This window comes from Dendrobates tinctorius, unplaced genomic scaffold (assembly GCF_039654945.1).
Source record: "Dendrobates tinctorius isolate UK_male_01 unplaced genomic scaffold, ASM3965494v1 ptg000019l, whole genome shotgun sequence".
Lineage (NCBI taxonomy): Eukaryota > Metazoa > Chordata > Amphibia > Anura > Dendrobatidae > Dendrobates > Dendrobates tinctorius.
The window spans coordinates 25,833,050-25,855,998 of record NW_027361687.1 but is presented as its reverse complement, the minus strand read 5'-3'; the positions used below and the strand labels follow the sequence as shown (position 1 = coordinate 25,855,998).

The following is a 22,949-nucleotide window of genomic DNA, read 5'->3' as shown; positions in this document are numbered from 1 at the left end:
AGACCGGCACCGAGGGACACTTCGACCGCCCCTGTACATCTGCACCTTCCCAGCCTTCCCACACATTCGACCCATCTGTCCCATCCACCAGCACAGGAGCATCGTGGCCGCCTACATTACATGAAGCTGCTGGTGAGGAGATCGCTTTCCCTTTACCCCACCCTTCTGCCCCTGCCACCTCTAGTACACCTGCGGGTACTGGGCGGCAGCGGCAGAGTGGTCAGGAAAAGACTTATGCGCCAGAGTTCTTGCATCTGAATGCATCTTTCCAGAACTGTCTCAAAGTCTTGTCAGAGCAAATATCAGCAGGCTATCAGCAGATCAACTCCAGCATTCTGGAGGTGAAGACACTTCTGCAAACCATGCATTCAGAAGCAAGATCTTCGCCAAACCACACCTTTTTCAGGTCTGTTGTGGAGCGCATGGAAACGCTCTCTCCTGCCCAGCAGATGCGTGTAATGCATTCATGCCACGCTGCTCTCCAGCAAGTTACCTCCCAACCTCCTCCTCCTCCCACCACAGTAGTTCCTCCACCTGCACCCCCTCCAGCCACTTTCCATCCTCCCCCTCCTATTACATCTACACCCCCTCCAGCCACTTTCCATCCTCCCCCTCCTATTACATCTACACCCCCTCCAGCCACTTTCCATCCTCCCCCTCCTATTACATACCATCCACCTCCAGCCACTTTCCATCCTCCCCCTCCTATTACATACCATCCACCTCCCAAGCACCATCCACCTCCCCAGCACCATCCACCTCCCCAGCACCATCCACCTCCCCAGCACCAGCCACCTCCCCAGCACCAGCAACCTCCCCAGCACCAGCAACCTCCCCAGCACCAGCAACCTCCACAGTACCTGCAAACTCCCCAGTACCAGCAACCTCCCCAGTACCAGACATCTCCCCACTTCCAGCAACCTGCCCCGTACCAGACATCTCCCCACTTCCAGCAACCTGCCCCGTACCAGACATCTCCCCACTTCCAGCAACCTGCCCCGTACCAGACATCTCCCCACTTCCAGCAACCTGCCCCGTACCAGACATCTCCCCACTTCCAGCAACCTGCCCCGTACCAAACTCCTTCCCCATACAACTTGCCATCAACATCATCTGCTCCTACAGTCCCTGCCCAACCCTCCACTCCACCACCCACCACCTCTTCTGCTTCCCACATGTCCACCCATTCTGTAGTTTTTTCCACACCTTCACCTCTAACTGTTCCTTCCCCACCACGATCCCAGTCCTCTCTCCACACTCCCAGTGTCGAAGTGTCCCGCAGCCCCTACAGCAGTATTTCCACCACACACTACACAGATTTATAATGTGTCTATTTAAATAAAAATGACCAGTTTTATGGTTTCAGTTTTATAGTTTCAAAGTTTTATTAAACAAGTTTATTAAAATTTTAAAAAAGTTTACTAAAAAAAACATTTTTCAATAAAAGTTAAATTATTTTACACTGGTTGTCTGTCATTTCTTTCTGCGGCGAAAAAGGTTAAATACAGGGTATTTAAAAGGTGAAATGGTATTCAAAACTAGGTATATAACTGTGGGTAAATTTTAGCTTTTTGCCACAGTTGTGTTCCTGGTTGTGTTTGAAGCAAAGTATTTCACCTAAAAAGTTGTGTTTATTGTTGGTGATTTCCTAACAATGTACACAACTTTTGTTAAAAGGTGAAATACTTTGCATAAAACACAACCAGGTACACACCTGTGGCCTAAAGCTAAAAATAGAGACCATGACAAGATAGCCAACTTTGGTTGGCAAAGGTATATACTGTTGGTCCAGAAGGTACACAAGTTTGGTTAGGGCACAAATCTTTCACACTCTGTCATCCTGCCAGTGTACTCTGCCTTGAGGTGACATAAAGTATAGTGCAAAATTGTCCCTCATTACTGAAACTGTCACAGAACTTCTAGTGGTAATGTCATGGTAATCTTGCAAGGTGGTTTCTTCAGAGGTGTCCTCAATGGAAATGGGTTCCTTGCAGATAACAAAATTGTGGAGTACCACGCACGCTTTGATCACCTCGTCCACAGTTTCTGTCTTGAGGTTGATCGCAGTCAATAGGACCCGCCATTTGGCTGTCAGAATACCAAAGGTACATTCAACCATTCTTCTTGCTCTTGTGAGGCGGTAATTAAAAATGCGTTTTGGTCTTGTCAATCCTCTGCTACCGTACGGTTTCAAAAGGTGTTCTGACAGCTGGAAGGCTTCATCCCCTACACAGACAAATGGCATAGGTGGACCAGATGTTTGCGGCAGCGGTCTAGGTGGTGGGAACTGGAAGGTGTTTCCATACAGTTTACGCCCCATGGCAGACAGTTTGAAAACTTGAGAGTCATTGGAGCGGCCATAGGCCCCAATATCAACCGCAATAAATTTGTATTCCGCGTCAGCGATGGCCATGAGGACAATTGAAAAATATTTCTTGTAATTGAAATATTCAGATCCCGATCCAGCTGGCTTTACAATGCGGATATGTTTCCTGTCCACAGCGCCCAAGCAGTTGGGAAACTGACATATCTGTTGAAACTTGTCAGCAATTTCAATCCACCTCTCTGTTGTGGGCTCTGGTAAAAACTCTTCAGCTAAGGAGTCCCACAGTGCACGGCATGTGTACTTCACAATTCCAGATATGGTGGAAATCCCGAGTCTGTACTGGAAATGCAGTGACGAAAGGGATTCTCCAGTTGCAAGAAATCTGTGGGGAATTAAAAAACAATACATTAGTTTTAAATCACAGCATTACATACCAAAACTGACCTATAACACTTGGAGATACAAATTACCACCAACAAGATTGCAGTGAAAGTGTGCTCTGATGCGATCACATCCAATAAATGTGGCTTACCTTAAAGTCACCATCAGACGCTCTGCGGGTGAAACAGAGAAGCGGCAATAGGTGTCCGCTTTTCTTATGAGGTGTGCAATGCGCTCCACCAAGTAATCAAAATTCTCCATTTTCATCCTAACATATCCAAAAAATGTATCCGGGTTTCGTCGAAGGTCCATGCAGAGTGTAGAATAGACCCCACGCGTCATTCTCTTGGCTGTGATGGGGTGGATCCACAAACGTCGTCTACGATGCCTGATGCGCTGCTGTCTCGCTCTCTCCTTCTCCAGAACAATCACCCTCAAACGATTCGCCTCCGCTGTAAAATCCGCCAAATTCTTCAAAATATTTCCAATCACAACATCCATCTTCGCCAGTAACTTGCTCTTCTCTCCAACCTGCACTTTCTCCTCTACAACCTGTCAAAGAAGGGCTGTAGGAACATGCTATATATAGTTTTCCAGTAGCCAATCCCGTTCGGAAGGCCACAAGGGTCAATTTTAAAAACCGGATCCGGCGTAATCTGTCGAAAAAACGGATAGAAAAACGGATGAACCGGATGAGACGGATCCGGTTTTGTCTGTCCGGAAAAAGACGGATCCGTCAGAAAACCGGATCCGTCACATCCGGTTTTCAGAAACATTTGCCGGATCCGGCGTTCCGGCACGACGCCGGATCGCGCCTGACGCCGAAAACCTGAAGTGTGAAAGTAGCCTTATAAAGTGACTTGCAAAGTTTAATAATTTTCCACGCTGGACAATTTTATAAAAATAAATAAAAGTTTAGTTACTGTTTACTAAACAAAAGAACCTAAGATGAAAACAAAATAAGCAAATACCCTGCAGTAAATAAATAGCAATAGTGCATGAAAATAATATAGGGTGCATGGTTAACATAATTTTAATTAAAAACTGTAAACCTTGTCCCACCACATCAAGGTGACCGTATTCGGGATTGTCCTAACCTCTAGTATTAAAACCTTCCCTATGTCAAGTGATGAAATGTGACTAATGGCTGAGAAGGACTGAGAAACTAAAAAGAGTAACCCTGATGATCATACTAATTGCTGTAGGTTCAAGGAGTGATCAGCTCTTTATTTAGCGAGGTTTCGTCTGATCACAGAACTTCAAAGTAGTATTTCACGATGGCCAACAAGTATAATGGAAAACAACTAATGGCCACGTGTCACCCCAAGCAACTCTCCTTTCTCTTGCCCCCTAATGGGGGTTTCTGGTGGGTTATTATTTTTGTTACAAAGGGCCCAGAATGGGTTAAAAAACAAAGAAGCAATACTCCCTTCACTATTCCCCAACAGCTCCCGTTCCAAAGCTGCCCAATTCTAGCTACAGAGGTCTCATGCCCCTGAGTTGGAGACGCCTTGCTGCAGCAGGCAGTAGAGACCAGTAGGGGACAGAGCAGTGTTCAAATAGGAGCTATGGGAAAGACAAGGAGGTGATTGTTACAGCTTTCAATTTTCTTTTAGTCCTTTGTAAAAATGTTGTACCTCCCGGACAAACCTTTAAGAAATTGGGCCCCGGTTTTGCTCATTTTTTGTCCACTCTTAGATGTTTTTAACCTGTTTATAATTTACTCCAACTTCTTCCTTTCATTTGTGCCCTTTTTAAAAGTTTATTTTATGTGTTTGCCTGTTTTTTTTTAAGCTAGACAATGTAGGCGTCATTTTCATTTTACAGATGTTTTCAGCCGATTTATCAATGTCGACTTTTTATAATGTCACAACATTTTTTGCAAATGTGTTCCAGTCTCCTCCGGAAATGATTTTATTTACACCTGAAATCTTTCCGCAATTTTTACACTAAAAAAAATTATTTTGCGAAAACGCAAGAATGACGTCCTTTATTTTGAAGAATTTGGAGCAAAAAATCATGAATCAGGCCTTTAAAGGGGTTTTCTCACTAACAAAGTTAATTTTAAAGTTGATTTCAATCAATCGATCTTGGAATAAGAATAGTTTCCACAATTAGATGTGTTTAAATAAAATATTCCTGTGCTGAGATAATGTTGTAAATGTGCCCCTGCTGTTTACTATGTAATGGCTGTGTCTGACCATGCAGGAACATGGTCTGATCATACCACATATCCTGGGCAGGGGAGGAAGCAAAAGAGAGTATGCAGACATTACTGCATGGGATCACAGGTGATTCTTTTTGTGAGTAAACATTTCACTGACTGTTTTTAAAAAATGTCTTACCTGAAATAGAAAATCAGCTGTGATCCACTGCTGTCCTGTCGGTATACTCTTTTGCTTCCTCCCCTGCCCAGGAGCTGTGATCTCAAGCTGTGATCTCAAGCTGTAATATCTGTATACTCTCTTTTGCGTCCTCTCTGCCCAGGAGCTGTGATCTCATGCTGTAATGTCTATATACTCTTTTGCTTCCTTCCCTGCCCAGGAGCTGTGATCTCATGCTGTAATGTCTGTGTACTCTCTTTTGCATCCTCCCCTGCCCAGGAACTGTGATCTCCTGCTGTAATGTCTGTATACTCTCTTTTGCATCCTCTCTGCCCAGGAGCTGTGATCCCATGCTGTCCTGTCTGTATACTCTCTTTTGCTTCCTCCCCTGCCCAGGAGCTGTGATCTCATGCTGTAATGTCTGTATACTCTCTTTTACTTTCTGCCCTGCCCAGGAGCTGTGATCCCATGCTGTCCTGTCTGTATACTCTCTTTTGCTTCCTCCCCTGCCCAGGAGCTGTGATCTCATGCTGTAATGTCTGTATACTCTCTTTTGCATCCTCCCCTGCCCAGGACCTGTGATCTCATGCTCCAATGTCCGTATACTCTCTTTTGCGTCCTCCCCTGCCCAGGAACTGTGGTATGATCAGGCCATGTCCCTGTATGGTCAGACACAGCCATTACACACCGGGGCACATTTATAACATTACCTCAGCACAGGAACATTATATTTAAACACATCCAAGTGTTGAACCTATTATTATTCCAGGATCTATGGATTAAATGAACTTTGTTCATGGGAAAAAAACCTTTTAAATCACCATTGTTTTAAGTGATGTCCACATCTATGTTGTGGTGTCAATTTAATTTATTGTTTTTTAACTTGTCAACCCTGGCTGTTGTTTATATAACTAGTTTTTCTAAAGACCGCGTCACACACAGCGAGATCGCCAGCGAGATCGCTGATTTTGTGATGCCACAGCAATCTCGCCAGCAAAATCGCTGTGTGTGACATATATCAGAGACCGGCCCCATTGCCGGGTATCGCTCATCGCGCTCGAACGTCCTGGGCCATTTTTTGATCGTTGGTCTCCCGCTGGCTAGCACGCTGCGTGTGGCAGCAGGAGAGCAACGATCAGCAATGCTGGGAGCTGGTTTCCAGGGTAAACAGCGGGTATAGCGCACATAAGGAAAAAATTCCCAAAAATTCAAAAAAACACATTTGAAGGTTGACTCCCCAAAACCCTGACTGGTGCACTAGCAGGATGCAGTAGACCTCCATTGATAAAGGCTGGGGCAGCATAGGTGCAATCCACTGATGAGAACAGCCAGTAACCCAAAAGGGGCTGGCTGCCTAGCGGAAAAAAAGCGCACAAATAGGGCTTGCATAGGACATCAGTCACACAGATAAATGTGGTGCAAAGAGTCTGAACAGCCCATTAATGACGCCCATAGTATTAGCAGGCGGGCTGCTCAGCCCTATATACATGCATCACACAGGAAAAACCAAGCCAACATGAAGAGGTCCAACTGCATCCTGCAAAAATGATAAAAAGTGCAAAAAGATAAAAAGATATGGGGTATTAGTTACTATTTTGGCCAAAGCAGATAAGCTCACAACCCAACGTCAAGGGTCCCCAAATATTGTGAGTCCCTAACACTAAATCTGAACAAGCACACATATATAACACCCCATATCTATCATTAATAGGCTGTTCAGATTCTTTGCACCACACTTATCTGTGTGACTGATGTCCTATGCAAGCCCTATTTGTGTGTATTTTTTCCACTAGGCAGCCAGACCCTCTTGGGTTACTGGCTGTTCTCATCAGTGGTTTGCACCTGTGCTGCCCCAGCCTTTATCAATGGAGGCCTGCTGCATACTTCTAGTGCATTAGTCAGGGTTGGTGAGTCAACCTTCAAATGTGTTTTTTTTGAATTTTTGGGAATTTTTTCCTTATGTGCGCTGTTCAGATTTAGTGTTAGGGACTCACAATATCTGGGGACCCTTGACGTTGGGTTGTGAGCCTATCTGCTTTGGCCAAAATAGTAACTATTACCCCATTATCTTTTTATCTTTTTGCACTTTTTATCATTTTTGCAGGATGCAGTTGGACCTCTTCATGTTGGCTTGGTTTTTCCTGTGTGATGCATATATATAGGGCTGAGCAGCCCGCCTGCTAATACTATGGGAGTCATTAATAGGCTGTTCAGACTCTTTGCATCACACTTACGGTATCTGTGTGACTGATGTCCTATGCAAGCCCTATTTGTGTGCATTTTTTCCGCTAGGCAGCCAGCCCCTTTTGGGTTACTGGCTGTTCTCATCAGTGGATTGCACCTGTGCTGCCCCATCTTTATCAATGGAGGCCTGCTGCATCCTGCATCCTTCTAGTGCATTAGTCAGGGTTTTGGTGAGTCAACCTTCAAATGTGTTTTTTTTAAACAGCAGGTATCTAAGAGCCACGCGGCTCTTAGATACCAGCTGTTTACCTTGGATACCAGCTTGCTCGCTGGTCTTGATCGCTGGTGGGTCTGTCTATGTGACAGCTCACCAGCGATCAGCTAACTACAGTTGTGGCCAAAAGTATTGACACCCCTGCAATTCTGTCAGATAATACTCAGTTTCTTCCTGAAAATGATTGCAAACACAAATTCTTTGGTATTATTATCTTCATTTAATTTGTCTTAAATGAAAAAACACAAAAAGAATTGTCCTAAAGCCAAATTGGATATAATTCCACACCAAACATAAAAAAGAGGGTGGACAAAAGTATTGGCACTGTTCAAAAAATCATGTGATGCTTCTCTAATTTGTGTAATTAACAGCACCTGTAACTTACCTGTGGCACCTAACAGGTGTTGGAAATAACTAAATCACACTTGGAGCCAGTTGACATGGATTAAAGTTGACTCAACCTCTGTCCTGTGTCCTTGTGTGTACCACATTGAGCATGGAGAAAAGAAAGAAGACCAGAGAACTGTCTGAGGACTTGAGAAACCAAATTGTGAGGAAGCATGAGCAATCTCAAGGCTACAAGTCCATCTCCAAAGACCTGAATGTTGTTGTGTCTACCGTGCGCAGTGTCATCAAGAAGTTTAAAGCCCATGGCACTGTGGCTAACCTCCCTAGATGTGGACGGAAAAGAAAAATTGACAAGAGATTTCAACGCAAGATTGTACGGATGTTGAATAAAGAACCTCGACTAGCATCCAAACAAGTTCAAGTTGCCCTGCAGTCCGAGGGTACAAAAGTGTCAACCCGTACTATCCGTCGGCGTCTGAATGAAAAGGGACTGTATGGTAGGAGACCCAGGAAGACCCCACTTCTTACCTCGAGACATAAAAAAGCCAGGCTGGAGTTTGCCAAAACTTACCTGAAAAAGCCTAAAACGTTTTGGAAGAATGTTCTCTGGTCAGATGAGACAAAAGTAGAGCTTTTTGGGCAAAGGCATCAGCATAGAGTTTACAGGAGAAAAAAAGAGGCATTCAAAGAAAAGAACATGGTCCCTACAGTCAAACATGGCGGAGGTTCCCTGATGTTTTGGGGTTGCTTTGCTGCCTCTGGCACTGGACTGCTTGACCGTGTGCATGGCATTATGAAGTCTGAAGACTACCAACAAATTTTGCAGCATAATGTAGGGCCCAGTGTGAGAAAGCTGGGTCTCCCTCAGAGGTCATGGGTCTTTCAGCAGGCCAATGACCCAAAACACACTTCAAAAAACACTAGAAAATGGTTTGAGAGAAAGCACTGGAGACTTCTAAGGTGGCCAGCATTGAGTCGAGACCTGAATCCCATAAAACACCTGTGGAGAGATCTAAAAATGGCAGTTTGGAGAAGGCACCCTTCAAATATCAGGGACCTGGAGCAGTTTGCCAAAGAAGAATGGTTTAAAATTCCAGCAGAGCATTGTAAGAAACTCATTGATGGTTACCGGAAGCGGTTGGTCGCAGTTATTTTGGCTAAAGGTTGTGCAACCAAGTATTAGGCTGAGGGTGCCAATACTTTTGTCTGGCCCATTTTTGGCGTTTTGTGTGAAATGATCAATGTTTTGCTTTTTGCTTCATTCGCTTTTGTGTTTTTTCATTTAAGACAAATTAAATGAAGATAATAATACCAAAGAATTTGTGTTTGCAATCATTTTCAGGAAGAAACTGAGTATTATCTGACAAAATTGCAGGGGTGTCAATACTTTTGGCCACAACTGTTTGTCCCAGCGATTCCATCCACGTCGGATCGTTGGTGGGATCACTGGGACATTGATGTGTGTAACGGGGCCCTAACATTTGGGTGCCAACCTCCATGGTCAGGAAGGGAGCTATCCTGCATAGAGACTTTTTTGTGACTCATCTTTATGTGCACAAGTCTGATATATAGAAAGTTCTTTTATCTTGGTTGCTTTTATTAGTTTGACAGCATTACCCCTAGTTATTCCAAATCTAATATCGGTTCTTGTCTATTTGATACATTGTGTGCTGAAAACATTTGTGTTTTTTTAACACGTATGTTTAATCAAATGGTTTAAAAGTAAAAGGTTTGCAGATATACTGTATGTGCTGTCTCTGACATCAGTAAATGTGTGAGGTGTGTAAATAGATACTGTATACTGTATATACAGTTGAAACAAGAAGTTTTCATACACTATATAAAAAGACACATCTGCATGTTTTTATCAATGTTTTAAGGCATTTTTATTGCTTACTGCATAGTCAAAAGTTTGCATACACCAAGATCACTATGCCTTTAAACAATTCTGGACTGCCCATATGATGATGTAATGTGTTTGGAAGCGTTTGAGTTAATTGGCAACATCTGAGTTAATTAGTGACACATCTGTGGATGTATTTTAATGCACACCTGAAACACACAGCTTCTTTGTGTAGACATGTTCTGTGTCCCAGAGATGAACATGCTTTGGTCTGACTTGTGCATATTTACCCAAGGACAAAAGCAAAAAACGTTGTGAAGATGATGGCAAAAACTGGTAAGATTGTGTCAATATCCACAATGACACAAGTACTGTATCAACATGGGCTGAAAGACCACTCTGCCAGGAAGAAGCCATTACTCCAAAAGAAGCCTAAAAAAAGCCAGATTAATGTTTGCAAATGCACACAGGAACAGATACCTTGAGACCTTAGTTTTTGGGCACATGTCCTGTGGTCTGATGAAACTAAAATTGAAATTTTTGGGTATAATGACCATTGTTACGTGTGGAGGAAACAGAAGCTCGGAAGCATAAAAACACCATCCCAACTGTGAAACACGAGAGTGGCAGCATCATGTTGTGGGGTTGTTTTGCTGCAGGAGGGACTGGCGCACTTCACAAAATAGATGGCATCATGAGAAAAGAAGATTATGTGGCAATACTGAAGCACCATCTCAAGACATCAGCCAGGAAGTTAAAGCTTGGGCACAAATGGGTCTTCCAAATGTACAATGACCCGAAGCATACTGTACTGCAAAAATGGTAATAAAGTGGCTTAAGGATAACAAAGTCAATGTTTTGGAGCGGCCCTCACAAAACCCTGATCTCAGTCCTATTGAAAATTTATGGGCAAAGCTGAAAAGACAGGTGCGAGCAAGGCGACCTACCTTCCGGGATCAGTTACACGAGTTTTTCAGGAGGAATGGGCCCAAATTCCAACCAACTGAGAAGATTGTGGAAGGATATCCCAAATGTTTGACCCAAGTCATTCAGTTTAAGGGCAATGGTACCAAATACTAATGAAATGTATGTAAACTTTTGGACTTTGCAGTAAGTAATAAAAATACCTTAAAACTTTTTCTCATTATTCTGGCATTTTACACATATCAATAATTATGGAAATCCTAATTGACCTAAAACAGGAAAGGTTTATTCTGATTTCATGTCAGATATTGAGAAAAACATGCATGTGTCTTTTTATATAGTGTATGGAAACTTCTGGTTTCAACTGTTTATATGTATGTACAGTGGGGAAAAAAAGTATTTAGTCAGTCAGCAATAGTGCAAGTTCCACCACTTAAAAAGATGAGAGGCGTATGTAATTTACATCATAGGTAGACCTCAACTATGGGAGACAAACTGAGAAAAAAAAAATCCAGAAAATCACATTGTCTGTTTTTTTTTCATTTTATTTGCATATTATGGTGGAAAATAAGTATTTGGTCAGAAACAAAATTTCATCTCAATACTTTGTGATATATCCTTTGTTGGCAATGACAGAGGTCAAACGTTTTCTGTAAGTCTTCACAAGGTTGCCACACACTGTTGTTGGTATGTTGGCCCATTCCTCCATGCAGATCTCCTCTAGAGCAGTGATGTTTTTGGCTTTTCGCTTGGTAACACGGACTTTCAACTCCCTCCAAAGGTTTTCTATAGGGTTGAGATCTGGAGACTGGCTAGGCCACTCCAGGACCTTGAAATGCTTCTTACGAAGCCACTCCTTCGTTGCCCTGGCGGTGTGCTTTGGATCATTGTCATGTTGAAAGACCCAGCCACGTTTCATCTTCAATGCCCTTGCTGATGGAAGGAGCTTTGCACTCAAAATCTCACGATAATAATAATAATAATAATAATCTTTATTTTTATATAGCGCTAACATATTCCGCAGCGCTTCACAGTTTGCACACATTTTCATCACTGTCCCCGATGGGGCTCACAATCTAAATTCCCTATCAGTATGTTTTTGGAGTGTGGGAGGAAACCGGAGTGCCCGGAGGAAACCCACGCAAACACGGGGAGAACATACAAACTCCTTGCAGATGTTGTCCTTGGTAGGATTTGAACCCAGGACCCCAGCGCTGCAAGGCTGCAGCGCTAACCACTGAGCCACCATGCTGCCCAAATACATGGCCCCATTCATTCTTTCATGTACCCGGATCAGTCGTCCTGGCCCCTTTGCAGAGAAACAGCCCCAAAGCATGATGTTTCCACCACCATGCTTTACAGTAGGTATGGTGTTTGATGGATGCAACTCAGTATTCTTTTTCCTCCAAACACGACAAGTTGTGTTTCTACCAAACAGTTCCAGTTTGGTTTCATCAGACCATAGGACATTCTCCCAAAACTCCTCTGGATCATCCAAATGCTCTCTAGCAAACTTCAGACGGGCCCGGACATGTACAGGCTTAAGCAGTGGGACACGTCTGGCACTGCAGGATCTGAGTCCATGGTGGCGTAGTGTGTTACGTATGGTAGGCCTTGTTACATTGGTCCCAGCTCTCTGCAGTTCATTCACTAGGTCCCCCCGCGTGGTTCTGGGATGTTTGCTCACCGTTCTTGTGATCATTCTGACCCCACGGGGTGGGATTTTGCGTGGAGCACCAGATCGAGGGAGATTATCAGTGGTCTTGTATGTCTTCCATTTTCTAATTATTGCTCCCACAGTTGATTTCTTCACTCCAAGCTGGTTGGCTATTGCAGATTCAGTCTTCCCAGCCTGGTGCAGGGCTACAATTTTGTTTCTGGTGTCCTTTGACAGCTCTTTGGTCTTCACCATAGTGGAGTTTGGAGTCAGACTGTTTGAGGGTGTGCACAGGTGTCTTTTTATACTGATAACAAGTTTAAACAGGTGCCATTACTATAGGTAATGAGTGGAGGAAAGAGGAGACTCTTAAAGAAGAAGTTACAGGTCTGTGAGAGCCAGAAATCTTGATTGCTTGTTTCTGACCAAATACTTATTTTCCACCATAATATGCAAATAAAATGATAAAAAAACAGACAATGTGATTTGCGGTCTGTTCATGGTGCGGTGGTGTTTGTTCGTTGTATGTGATATTATTCGGTCACTATGGTAGTAATATGTGGTCTGGTCATGGTATGGCGGTATTTGTTCCTTGTATGTCTTATTATAGGTCACTATGTGGTGGTAATATGTGGTCTGGACATGGTGTAGCGGTATTTGTTCCTTGTATGTGGTGGTAAGTTGTGGTCTGGACATGGTGCGGTGGTATTTGTTCCTTGTATGTGATATTATTGGTCATTTTAAAAAATTGAAAAATAAATAAAAATATACCTAAATTGTATTGCATATTTTAACAAATATTTAATAGGTTACAGTAGAGTAGGGCCTGGCCAAAAGTGTCTACCCTGTTATGGTGGCGACTTAAAACAATCTTTTGGCCAAAGCAAAAGCTGCTGGCTATATGTGTGACCTGGTGATGGGAACTGTTAATGTGTGATAGGTGAGAAGTGGAGTTTATCCAAGAGAGAGCGGTGGGACTGTGGACAGTTCGAGTGGTGGAGGCGGGGCTGGATGGAGCCTGGGCGGAGTCTAAAGGGGGCCCCGAAAATTTTGCCAGTATGGGGCCCCGAAATGTTGCGGTCCGGCGCTTCCCATCTTCTAACGGTGACGTCCTCTTCTTTGCTGCCTGTCGTGGCTTCTGCGCAGGCGCACTGCTCTGCACTGTTGAGGGCAGAGCAGAAAACTGCAGTGCGCAGGCCCCGAACCTCTCCCGGCGCCTGCGCACTGCAGGACTCTGCTCTGCCCTCAACAGGGAAGAGCAGTGCGCCTGTGCAGGAGCCACGACAGGCAGCAAAGAAGAGGATGTCACCGTTAGAAGATGGCAGGTGCCGTACCGGACCGCAACACCCATCGGACCCAAACTGGACCCGGACCGCCCCAGGTTAGTATAATATAACTCATTTTTCTTATCTTTCAGGTTACATCGGGGGCTTATCTACAGCATTCCAGAATGCTGTAGAAAAGCCCCTGATGGCGTTGCCGGCAGCTGATACTCGAAAAATGGGGTGACAGTTTCCCTTTAAGCTAGAAAGGCTGTTTTGTTTTGTGAACCCTGCCTTGGTGTATGCTGACTCCTATAAACCAGCATGTGCTTCACCACCAAAGTGTTCCCGTGTATACCTGAGGAAGCAGCTAAGTGTGTCAACCCTCACAATATATATATACAATTGTGTGAAAAAGTGTTTCCCTCTCCCTGATTTCCTATTCTTTTGCATGTTTGTCACACTTACATGCTTCCGATCACCAGACAAATGTAAATATTAAGTAAACATAAAATGCAATTTATAAATGAAGGTCTTCACTATTATTAAGGTAGCTGCAACCTCCACTAGATGGCAATGGAGTGGAAGGATGGTAACAAGTCAGCAAGAGCAAACCTGCAGTGCTGCAGCGAAACTACCACCAGGTGGCAGCAGAATAGTCAAGCAAGCCGAGTCAAAAACTAGACAGTCATGCAGTACAAAGGGAAAAAACAAGCCCAGAGTCAGTGGAAAGCCAAAGGGTCAATACCAGACAAAAGGCAGAAGTACCAGGGACCAGAGGCAACGTAAAGTCAGAGTCCATGCCGAGTCAAACACCGGGAAATCCAAAAGCAATCAGGAAACACTAAGATGGGACGGGCAGAGAGGGAGGAACAGACACAGGCAAGGTCAGAAAACTCAGCAGGACAAATCAGGGTACTATGAGAGTCAGATACTCACGCCGTAGGCAGAAAGTATAACTGACATGGCCTGCAGGATGCAACAGGAAGAAATAGTTGACCTGAACCCAAAACGAGGGCAGGCAAAGTTAACCCTTGACATGATCAGTCCGGGAAAGGGGCAGACAGGAATCAAAACCCGGACTGGATCTTGACACGGACCTACTGGGCCCTGTGTGAAACAGTGATTGCCCCCTAAACCTACTAAGTGGTTGGGCTACCCTTAGCAACAACTGCAATCAAGCTTTTGTGATAACTGGCAATGAGTCTTTTACAACGCTCTGGAGAAATTTTGGACCACTCATCTGTGCAGAATTGTTGTAATTCAGCCACAGTAGAGGGTTTCCAAGCATGAACCACCTTCTTAAGGTCATGCCACAGCATCTCAATTGGATAAAGGTCAGAACTTCGACTAGTTCACTCTAAAACCCTAATTTTGTTTTTATTAAGCCTTTCAGAGGTGGACTTGCTGGTGTGTTTTGGATCATTGTCATGCTGTGCTTCAGCTTGAGGTCACGAACAGACGGCCAGACATTCTCCTTCAGGATTTTTTGGTAGATAGCAGAATTCATGGTTCCCTTTGCTACAGCAAGTCTTCCAGGCCAGGTCCTGAAGCAGCAAAACAGCCCCAGACCATCACACTACCACCACCATGTTTTACTGTTGGTATGATGTTGCTTTTTGGAAATGCTGTGTTACATCTACACCAGATGTAATGGGACATACACCTTCCAAAAAGTTCAACTTTTGTGTTGACAGTTCACAGAGTATTCTCTCAAAAGTCTTGGCGACCATCAAGATGTTTTCTGACAAAACTGAGAAGAGCCTTTATGTTCTTATTGCTCAGCAGTAGTTTTCATTTTGGAACTCTGCTATGCATGCCATTTTCACCCAGTCTCTTTTCTGTGATGAAGTCATGAACACTGACCTTAACTGAGGCAAATGAGGCCTGCAGTTCTTTGGATGTTGCTGTGGGATCTTTTGTGACCTCTGGGATGAGTCGCTGCTGCACTTTTGGGGTAATTTTGGTCGACTGGACACACCTGGGAAGTATTTAAAAATAATAAATAAAAAAAGCACCTATTTCATAACATCCACTAATGGAGGATCCTGTAGAATTAAACTACTAATTGAAGTAAGAGGGCCAAGAAAATTGTAAATTTCATCTAATGCCAATGCACCATTTTATATTGCGGTACTAAAACATCAGAAGGTTAATTTTAGTGCTATTGCTGTCCAAGGAAACTAGGAAGGCAAGAAAGAAAACAGTGAGTTACTGAGCAGAAAAAAAATTTCCTGATCAGATGATTCCAGATTTCTTTCTCCCCATACTTATAGCAGGGTCAAAATGGAGGTGGAGTAATGGTGGAGAATATGCTTTTTTTAGCGTACACACTGGGTTCTCTGATATTTCTGATTCGATTGGCAGCTGTGTTCCCCTTGACCACCTGCTTCCTTGCAGGAAAGCAACAGATATATCTGCTATGATGATTACCGACCAGAGGGAGCAGATTACATTTTTGAGATTGTTGATTTCCCTTAAAAATCCCCTTCATTCAGTTCATTATCTGACAGATGTAGATTCCCCTTGCACTGAGCTATCTCATTACATAATGCCAGGAAGGCAGTGGATTAGTAGTTAAACCAGGCTCCGTCATGCCGAAAAACAATCATTTCCCTCTGGTGAAAGGTTTAATTACAAGGAGTACTTCAATTAATACAGATGATAATTAAAGCAATGCAGAAACATGAAATAACATATCCCAGAGCTGCAACAGGCTTGGCTTGGGATAGTGAAGGAAGACGCTTCTCTCCAAATCCTGCATTGTAACAATCAGAACAAATACTGTGTAATGATTGTGTCATCCAGCCTGAAATAGACACATTGTTACCACCTTTCCAAAACTGTGGGAAAACAACTTTGTTTCAAGCATATGATGCTCGCTCAAAGTCACCCGTGGCAAGTAACAGATGTGGGCAATATGAAAATCATTCCTGAGACCAGATAAAAAGGGGAGAAGTTGACTCAATCTTTGCATTGTGTGTCTGTGTGTTCCACACTAAGCATGAAGAATAGAAAGAGGAGAAGAGAACTGTCTGAGGACTTGAGAACCCAAATTGTGGGTAAACAACTTTGTGTCAACCGTGATGCTCGTTCAAACTCACCCGTGGCAAGTAACAGGTGTGGGTAATATGAAAATCACACCTGAAACCAGATAAAAAAGGGAGAAGTTGCCTCAATCTTTGCATTGTGTCTATGTGTGTTCCACACTAATCATGAAGAATAGAAAGAGAAGAGAACTGCTTGAGGACTTGAGAACCAAAATTGTTGAAAAATATCAACAAAGGAGAGTTTACAAGTCCATCTCCAGAGATCTTAATGTTCCTTTGTCCCCGGTGTGCAACATAATCACGACATTTACAACCCATGGCACTGCAGCTAATCGCCCTGGACATGGACGCCAGAGAGAAATTGATGAAAGGTTGCAACGTAGAATAGTCCGGATGGTGAATAATCAGCCCCAATCAAGTTCCAAAGAAATTTAAGCTACCCTAGAGCCTCAGGGTGAATCAGTGTCAGTACAAATTATCCATCAATATGTGAATTAAATGAGACGCTATGGCAGGAGACTCAGGAGGACCCCACTGCTGACACAGAGACATAAAAAAGCTAGACTGCAGTTTGCCAAAATGTACGTGAGTAAGCAAAAATACTTCCAGGAAAATGTTTTGTGGACACACAAGACCAAGATAGAGTTTTTTGGTAAAGCACATCATTCTACTGTTTAACGAAAATGGAATGAGGCCTATAAAGAAAAGAACACAGTACCTACAGTCAAATATGGTGGAGTTTCAAAGATGTTTCCAGTTTGTTTTGCTGCCTCTGGTACTGGGTGCCTTGATTGTTTGCAAGGCATCATGAAATCTGAGGATTACCAAAGGATTTTGGGTCACAAGGTACTGCCTAGTGTCAGAAAGCTGGGTTTGTGTCCTAGGTCATGGGTCTTCCAGCAGGACAATGACCACATACATACTTCAAGAGGCCCCCAAAAATGAATGGAAACAATCAATCTGGATCTAAATCTCATTGATCACCTGTGGTGAGATCTTAAAATTGCTGTTGGGAGAAGACACCTTCATATATGAGAGACCTGGAGCAGTTTGGGTAGAAGAGTGGTCCAAAATTCCAGATGAGAGGTGTAAGAATCTTGTTGATGGTTATAGGAATTGATTGATTGCAGTTATTGGTTCCTAAGGGTGTGCAACCAAATATTAAGTTGAGGGTGCCAACAATTTTTTTTTCTGTGAAATTATGTCCAATCTGCCTTTTTTTTCAGTACACACACAGGATATAAACGTCTATAAAAAAAATATGTAAGGCTACTTTCAGACTTGTGTTACCAGGCGCAGCGCTCAGCCGCCGCTAAGCTCCTCCCCCGACCGCGCCTCCTCCGGTCAGCTCCTCCTATGGTCACATGACGCTGCATTCGATCTGCGTACCCTATATTTAGCGTTGGGTACGCTGGCCGTGCGCTGGTATGTTTTTGCCAGTGCTTGCGCCCTTTTTGCGCTGCGCCGACGTGCACCAAATGCACCTTGTTGCATTTTTATGCGCTCGGCGCAGCGCAAAAAGGGCGCATGCACCGGCAAAAACATGCCAGTGCACGGCCAGCGTACCCAATGCAAAATATAGGGTACGCTGATCGCATGCAGCGTCATGCGACCATAAGAGGAGCTGTCTGGAGGGGGCATGGCTGGAGCGGAGCTTAGCAGCGGTCGAACACTGCGCCTGGTAACGCAAGTCTGAAAGTAGCCTAGTGCAATAATTTTTACTCCCTTTCTTCCAATAGTCGTAATTATTTTCTGACGTGATCATATGAGGGATGGATTTCAGTCGAACGAGTTGTCGTTTCAAACAACAACCATGTAACGTACTGGAAAACAGGGAAAAAAATCCACTTGGGGTGAAATGTCAAAATATATTGCAATTCTGCCATTGTTCTTTGCATTTTGTTTTTACAGCGTGCATTGTCCTGTAAAAATAACCTGGTAACATTATTCTTCAGGTCAATAAGATTAAAGCAATATCACAATTTTTATTTTTAAAGGGTGAAAAAAAAATCAGAAATTTATAAAAAATAAAATGCAAAAGACAAAATACATTTGGTTCTTGTTGCCATTTTCTGAGAAGTATGACTTTGTAATAGTTATAGATATATTATCTCAATACTTGTTTATTGATTAAAAAAACTAATAAAAAGCAACTTTTATTACTTTTGTTTTTTGGAGCTGTATTTTTGTATAGTGAGCTAACGTTTTTATGATTCCACTGTGAGTTACTTTTTGGTGGAGGTGCGGTGGCCAAAAAACCCAATTATGGCATTTTGTTTTGTTTTTGCATTACACAGTTTATTGTATGGGTTAAGTAATTCTATATTTTGACAGATTGGAATTTTATATAAGCAGCAAAACCAAATTTGCTTATGTATTAAGTTTTTTTTTATGTCTTAATTTTTTAAAAAAAAGCAGTATCTGTTTCTAAGAGGCACAACTGTTACCGACTTCCTGATGCAGCTATTAACCAATTAAGTGACCCTCTCTAACAACATTAAATGGAACGTGCGCCGGTGCCCGCAACTCAAGCCCTCTCTTGGCCCCATCAACCGAAAAATAAAAATGTTTTGAATCTTGGAGAATGGCGACATAAAGTAAAAAAAATGTGTTTGACAATATTCAATTTTTTTTTCACTTAAATAGAAAAAAACGGTTGCATATTTGGTATTACCATAATCGGACTGACGTGGCTAATCATATTTTTAGGTAATTTTTACCATTCCATGACCACCATAGACTCCCCCCTTCTAAAAAAATGTTTTTGAAACTATCTGATAATTCTTTACTCTCTTCCCAGAAATCTAAAAGATGTACAAAATTATGAAGACAGTGGAAAAGAGAGAACAGGACTGGATAACATCACCCCAAATACATCAGCTCTACCGAAGGGCCACCATTGTTTTCTGAATGAGTCACCCAACTTCACTAAAGACCACCTGTCTATATCTAGTCACTACCACCAACCTACAATGGGCAGATCCAATGGACAGTTGTCACCTTGTGGAGGTGACGCACATCAACATCAAAAGTGCTGCCACTGCAGTCATCAAGAGCGCAAATTAAGTTACACCGTACCCCAACTGCCAGGGCATGAGGATAGGAAAACGCTGTGCTCTCACCATTCCAGTGTTAATACCTCCACGGATGTCTCCCATCAGACTACGGACTGTATCTGGAAGCAGTGGGCAAATGACCAGAGGGCAACACAGCCAGTGCAGCATCATGTAGTAACTGTAAGGTAAATATTACCAATACGCCACAACTGCACAGGACGAGTAATATGGCCTCACAACTGCACGGGACGGGTAATACGTCATATGTAATATTGTCCCACAACTTCACGGGACGGCCAATGCGTCATATGTAATACGGCCCCACAACTGCACGGGACTGGAAATACGGCCCCACAACTGCATGGGACGGGTAATATCATATGTAATATGGCCCCACGGATGCCCTAACGCAATGTGAACCTAGCCTAATGTATTACAGTCCCATAATTGCATGGGAGGGGCAATATGTCATAAGTAATACGGCTCCACAACTGCACGGGACAGGCAATATCATATGTAATATGGCCCCACGGATGCCCTAACACAATGTGAACCTAGCCTTATGTATTACAGTCCCATAACTGCACGGGAGGGGCAATATGTCATAAGTAATATGGCCCCACAACTGCACGGGACGGGCAGTGCGTCATATGTAATACAGCCCCACAACTCCATGGGACTGGCCTTGTGTGATATGTAATACGGCCCCACAACTGCACAGGACAGGCAATGAGTCATATGTAATACGGCCCCACAACTGCACAGAACAGGCAATATGTCATATGTAATATGGCCCCACAACTGCACGGGAAGGGCAGTGCGTCATATGTAATACAGCCCCACAACTGCACGGGACAGGCAATGCATCATATGTAATATGGCCCCACAACTGCACGGGACGAGCAGTGCGTCATATGTATTACAGCCCCACAACTGCACGGGACTGGCCTTGTGTCATATGTAATACAGCCCCACAACTGCATGGGACGGGCAATGAGTCATATGTAATACGGCCCCATGACTGCACAGGACGAGCAAAGCGTCTTTTGTAATACGGCCCCATAACTGCATGGGACGGGCAATATGCCATATGTAATATGGCCTCACTACTGCACGGGACGAGTAATGTGTGATATGTAATACAGCCCCATAACTGCACGGGACGAGTAATGCGTCTCATGTACTACGACCCCACAGCTGCACGGAATGGGCAATATGTCCTATGTAATATGGCCCCACAACTGCACGGGACGGGCAATGAGTCATGTATAATATGGCCCCAAAACTGCACGGGACGGGCAATGCATCCTATGTAATACGGCCCCACAACTGCACGGGATGAGTAATGCATCATATGTAATACAGCCCCACAACTGCACGGGATGGACAATATGTCATATGAAATACAGCCCCACAACTGCACGGGATGGGCCATGCGTCATATGTAATACGGCCCCACTACTGCACGGGGCGGGCAATGAGTCATATGTAATACAGCCCCACAACTCCACGGAACGAGTAATGTGTCATATGGAAAACGGCCCCACAACTGCAAGGGATGGGCAATATGTCATATGTAATATGGCCCCACAACTGCACGGGATGGGCCATGCATCATATGTAATTCAGTCCCACAACTGCACAGGACGGGCAATGTGTCATATGTTATACCGCCCACAACTGCGTGGGATAGGCTATGCGTCATATGTAATATGGCCCCACTACTGCACAGGACGGGCAATGAGTCTTATGTAATACAGCCCCACAGCGGCATGGGACGAGCAATACGTCATATGTAATACGGCCCCACTACTGCATGGGACGGATAATACGTCATATGTAATATGGCCTCAAAACTGCATGGGACGGGTAATACGTCATATCTAATATTGCCCCACAACTTCACGGGACGGCCAATGCGTCATGTGTAATACGGCCCCACAACTGCATGGGACGGGCAATATCATATGTAATATGGCCCCACGGATGCCCTAACGCAATGTGAACCTAGCCTAATATATTACAGTCCCATAATTGCACGGGAGGGGCAATATGTCATAAGTAATACGGCTCCACAACTGCACGGGACAGGCAATATCATATGTAATATGGCCCCACGGATGCCCTAACGCAATGTGAACCTAGCCTTATGTATTACAGTCCCATAACTGCACGGGAGGGGCAATATGTCATAAGTAATATGGCCCCACAACTGCATGGGACGGGCAGTGCGTCATATGTAATACAGCCCCACAACTGCATGGGACTGGCCTTGTGTCATATGTAATATGGCCCCACAACTGCACAGGACAGGCAATGAGTCATATGTAATACGGCCCCACAACTGCACAGAACAGGCAATATGTCATATGTAGTATGGCCCCACAACTGCACGGGAAGGGCAGTGCATCATATGTAATACAGCCCCACAGCTGCATGGGACAGGCAATGCATCATATGTAATATGGCCCCACAGCTGCACGGGACGAGCAGTGCGTCATATGTATTACAGTCCCACAACTGCACGGGACTGGCCTTGTGTCATATGTAATACAGCCCCACAACTGCATGGGACGGGCAATGAGTCATATGTAATACGGCCCCACAACTGCACAGAACAGGCAATATGTCATATGTAATATGGCCCCACAACTGCACGGGACGGGCAATGTGTCATATGTAATACAGCCCCATGACTACACAGGACGAGCAATGCGTCTTATGTAATACGGCCCCATAACTGCATGGGACGGGCAATATGCCATATGTAATACGGCCTCACTACTGCACGGGACGAGTAATGTGTGATATGTAATACGGCCCCATAACTGCACGGGACGAGTAATGCGTCTCATGTACTACGACCCCACAGCTGCACGGAATGGGCAATATGTCATATGTAATATGGCCCCACAACTGCACGGGATGGGCAATGAGTCATATATAATATGGCCCCAAAACTGCACGGGACGGGCAATGCATCTTATGTAATACGGCCCCACAACTGCACGGGATGAGTAATGCATCATATGTAATACAGCCCCACAACTGCACGGGATGGACAATATGTCATATGAAATACAGCCCCACAACTGCACGGGATGGGCCATGCGTCATATGTAATACGGCCCCACTACTGCACGGGGAGGGCAATGAGTCATATGTAATACAGCCCCACAACTGCACGGAACGAGTAATGTGTCATATGGAAAACGGCCCCACAACTGCAAGGGATGGGCAATATGTCATATGTAATATGGCCCCACAACTGCACGGGATGGACCATGCATCATATGTAATTCAGTCCCACAACTGCACAG

The 22,949-nt window shown here is 44.1% G+C and overlaps 1 protein-coding gene across 2 annotated transcripts in view; it reads left to right on the top strand.

Annotated features, from left to right (window-relative positions):
• Positions 1–22,949, top strand: part of DISP2 (dispatched RND transporter family member 2) — a 136,320-nt gene that overhangs the window by 53,016 nt on the left and 60,355 nt on the right. For both annotated transcript variants that reach the window (XM_073566725.1, XM_073566724.1), the window contains exon 2: positions 19,374–19,814. In XM_073566725.1, coding sequence (XP_073422826.1) covers positions 19,374–19,814 — 441 coding nt within the window. The remainder of the gene's footprint in view (positions 1–19,373; positions 19,815–22,949) is intronic.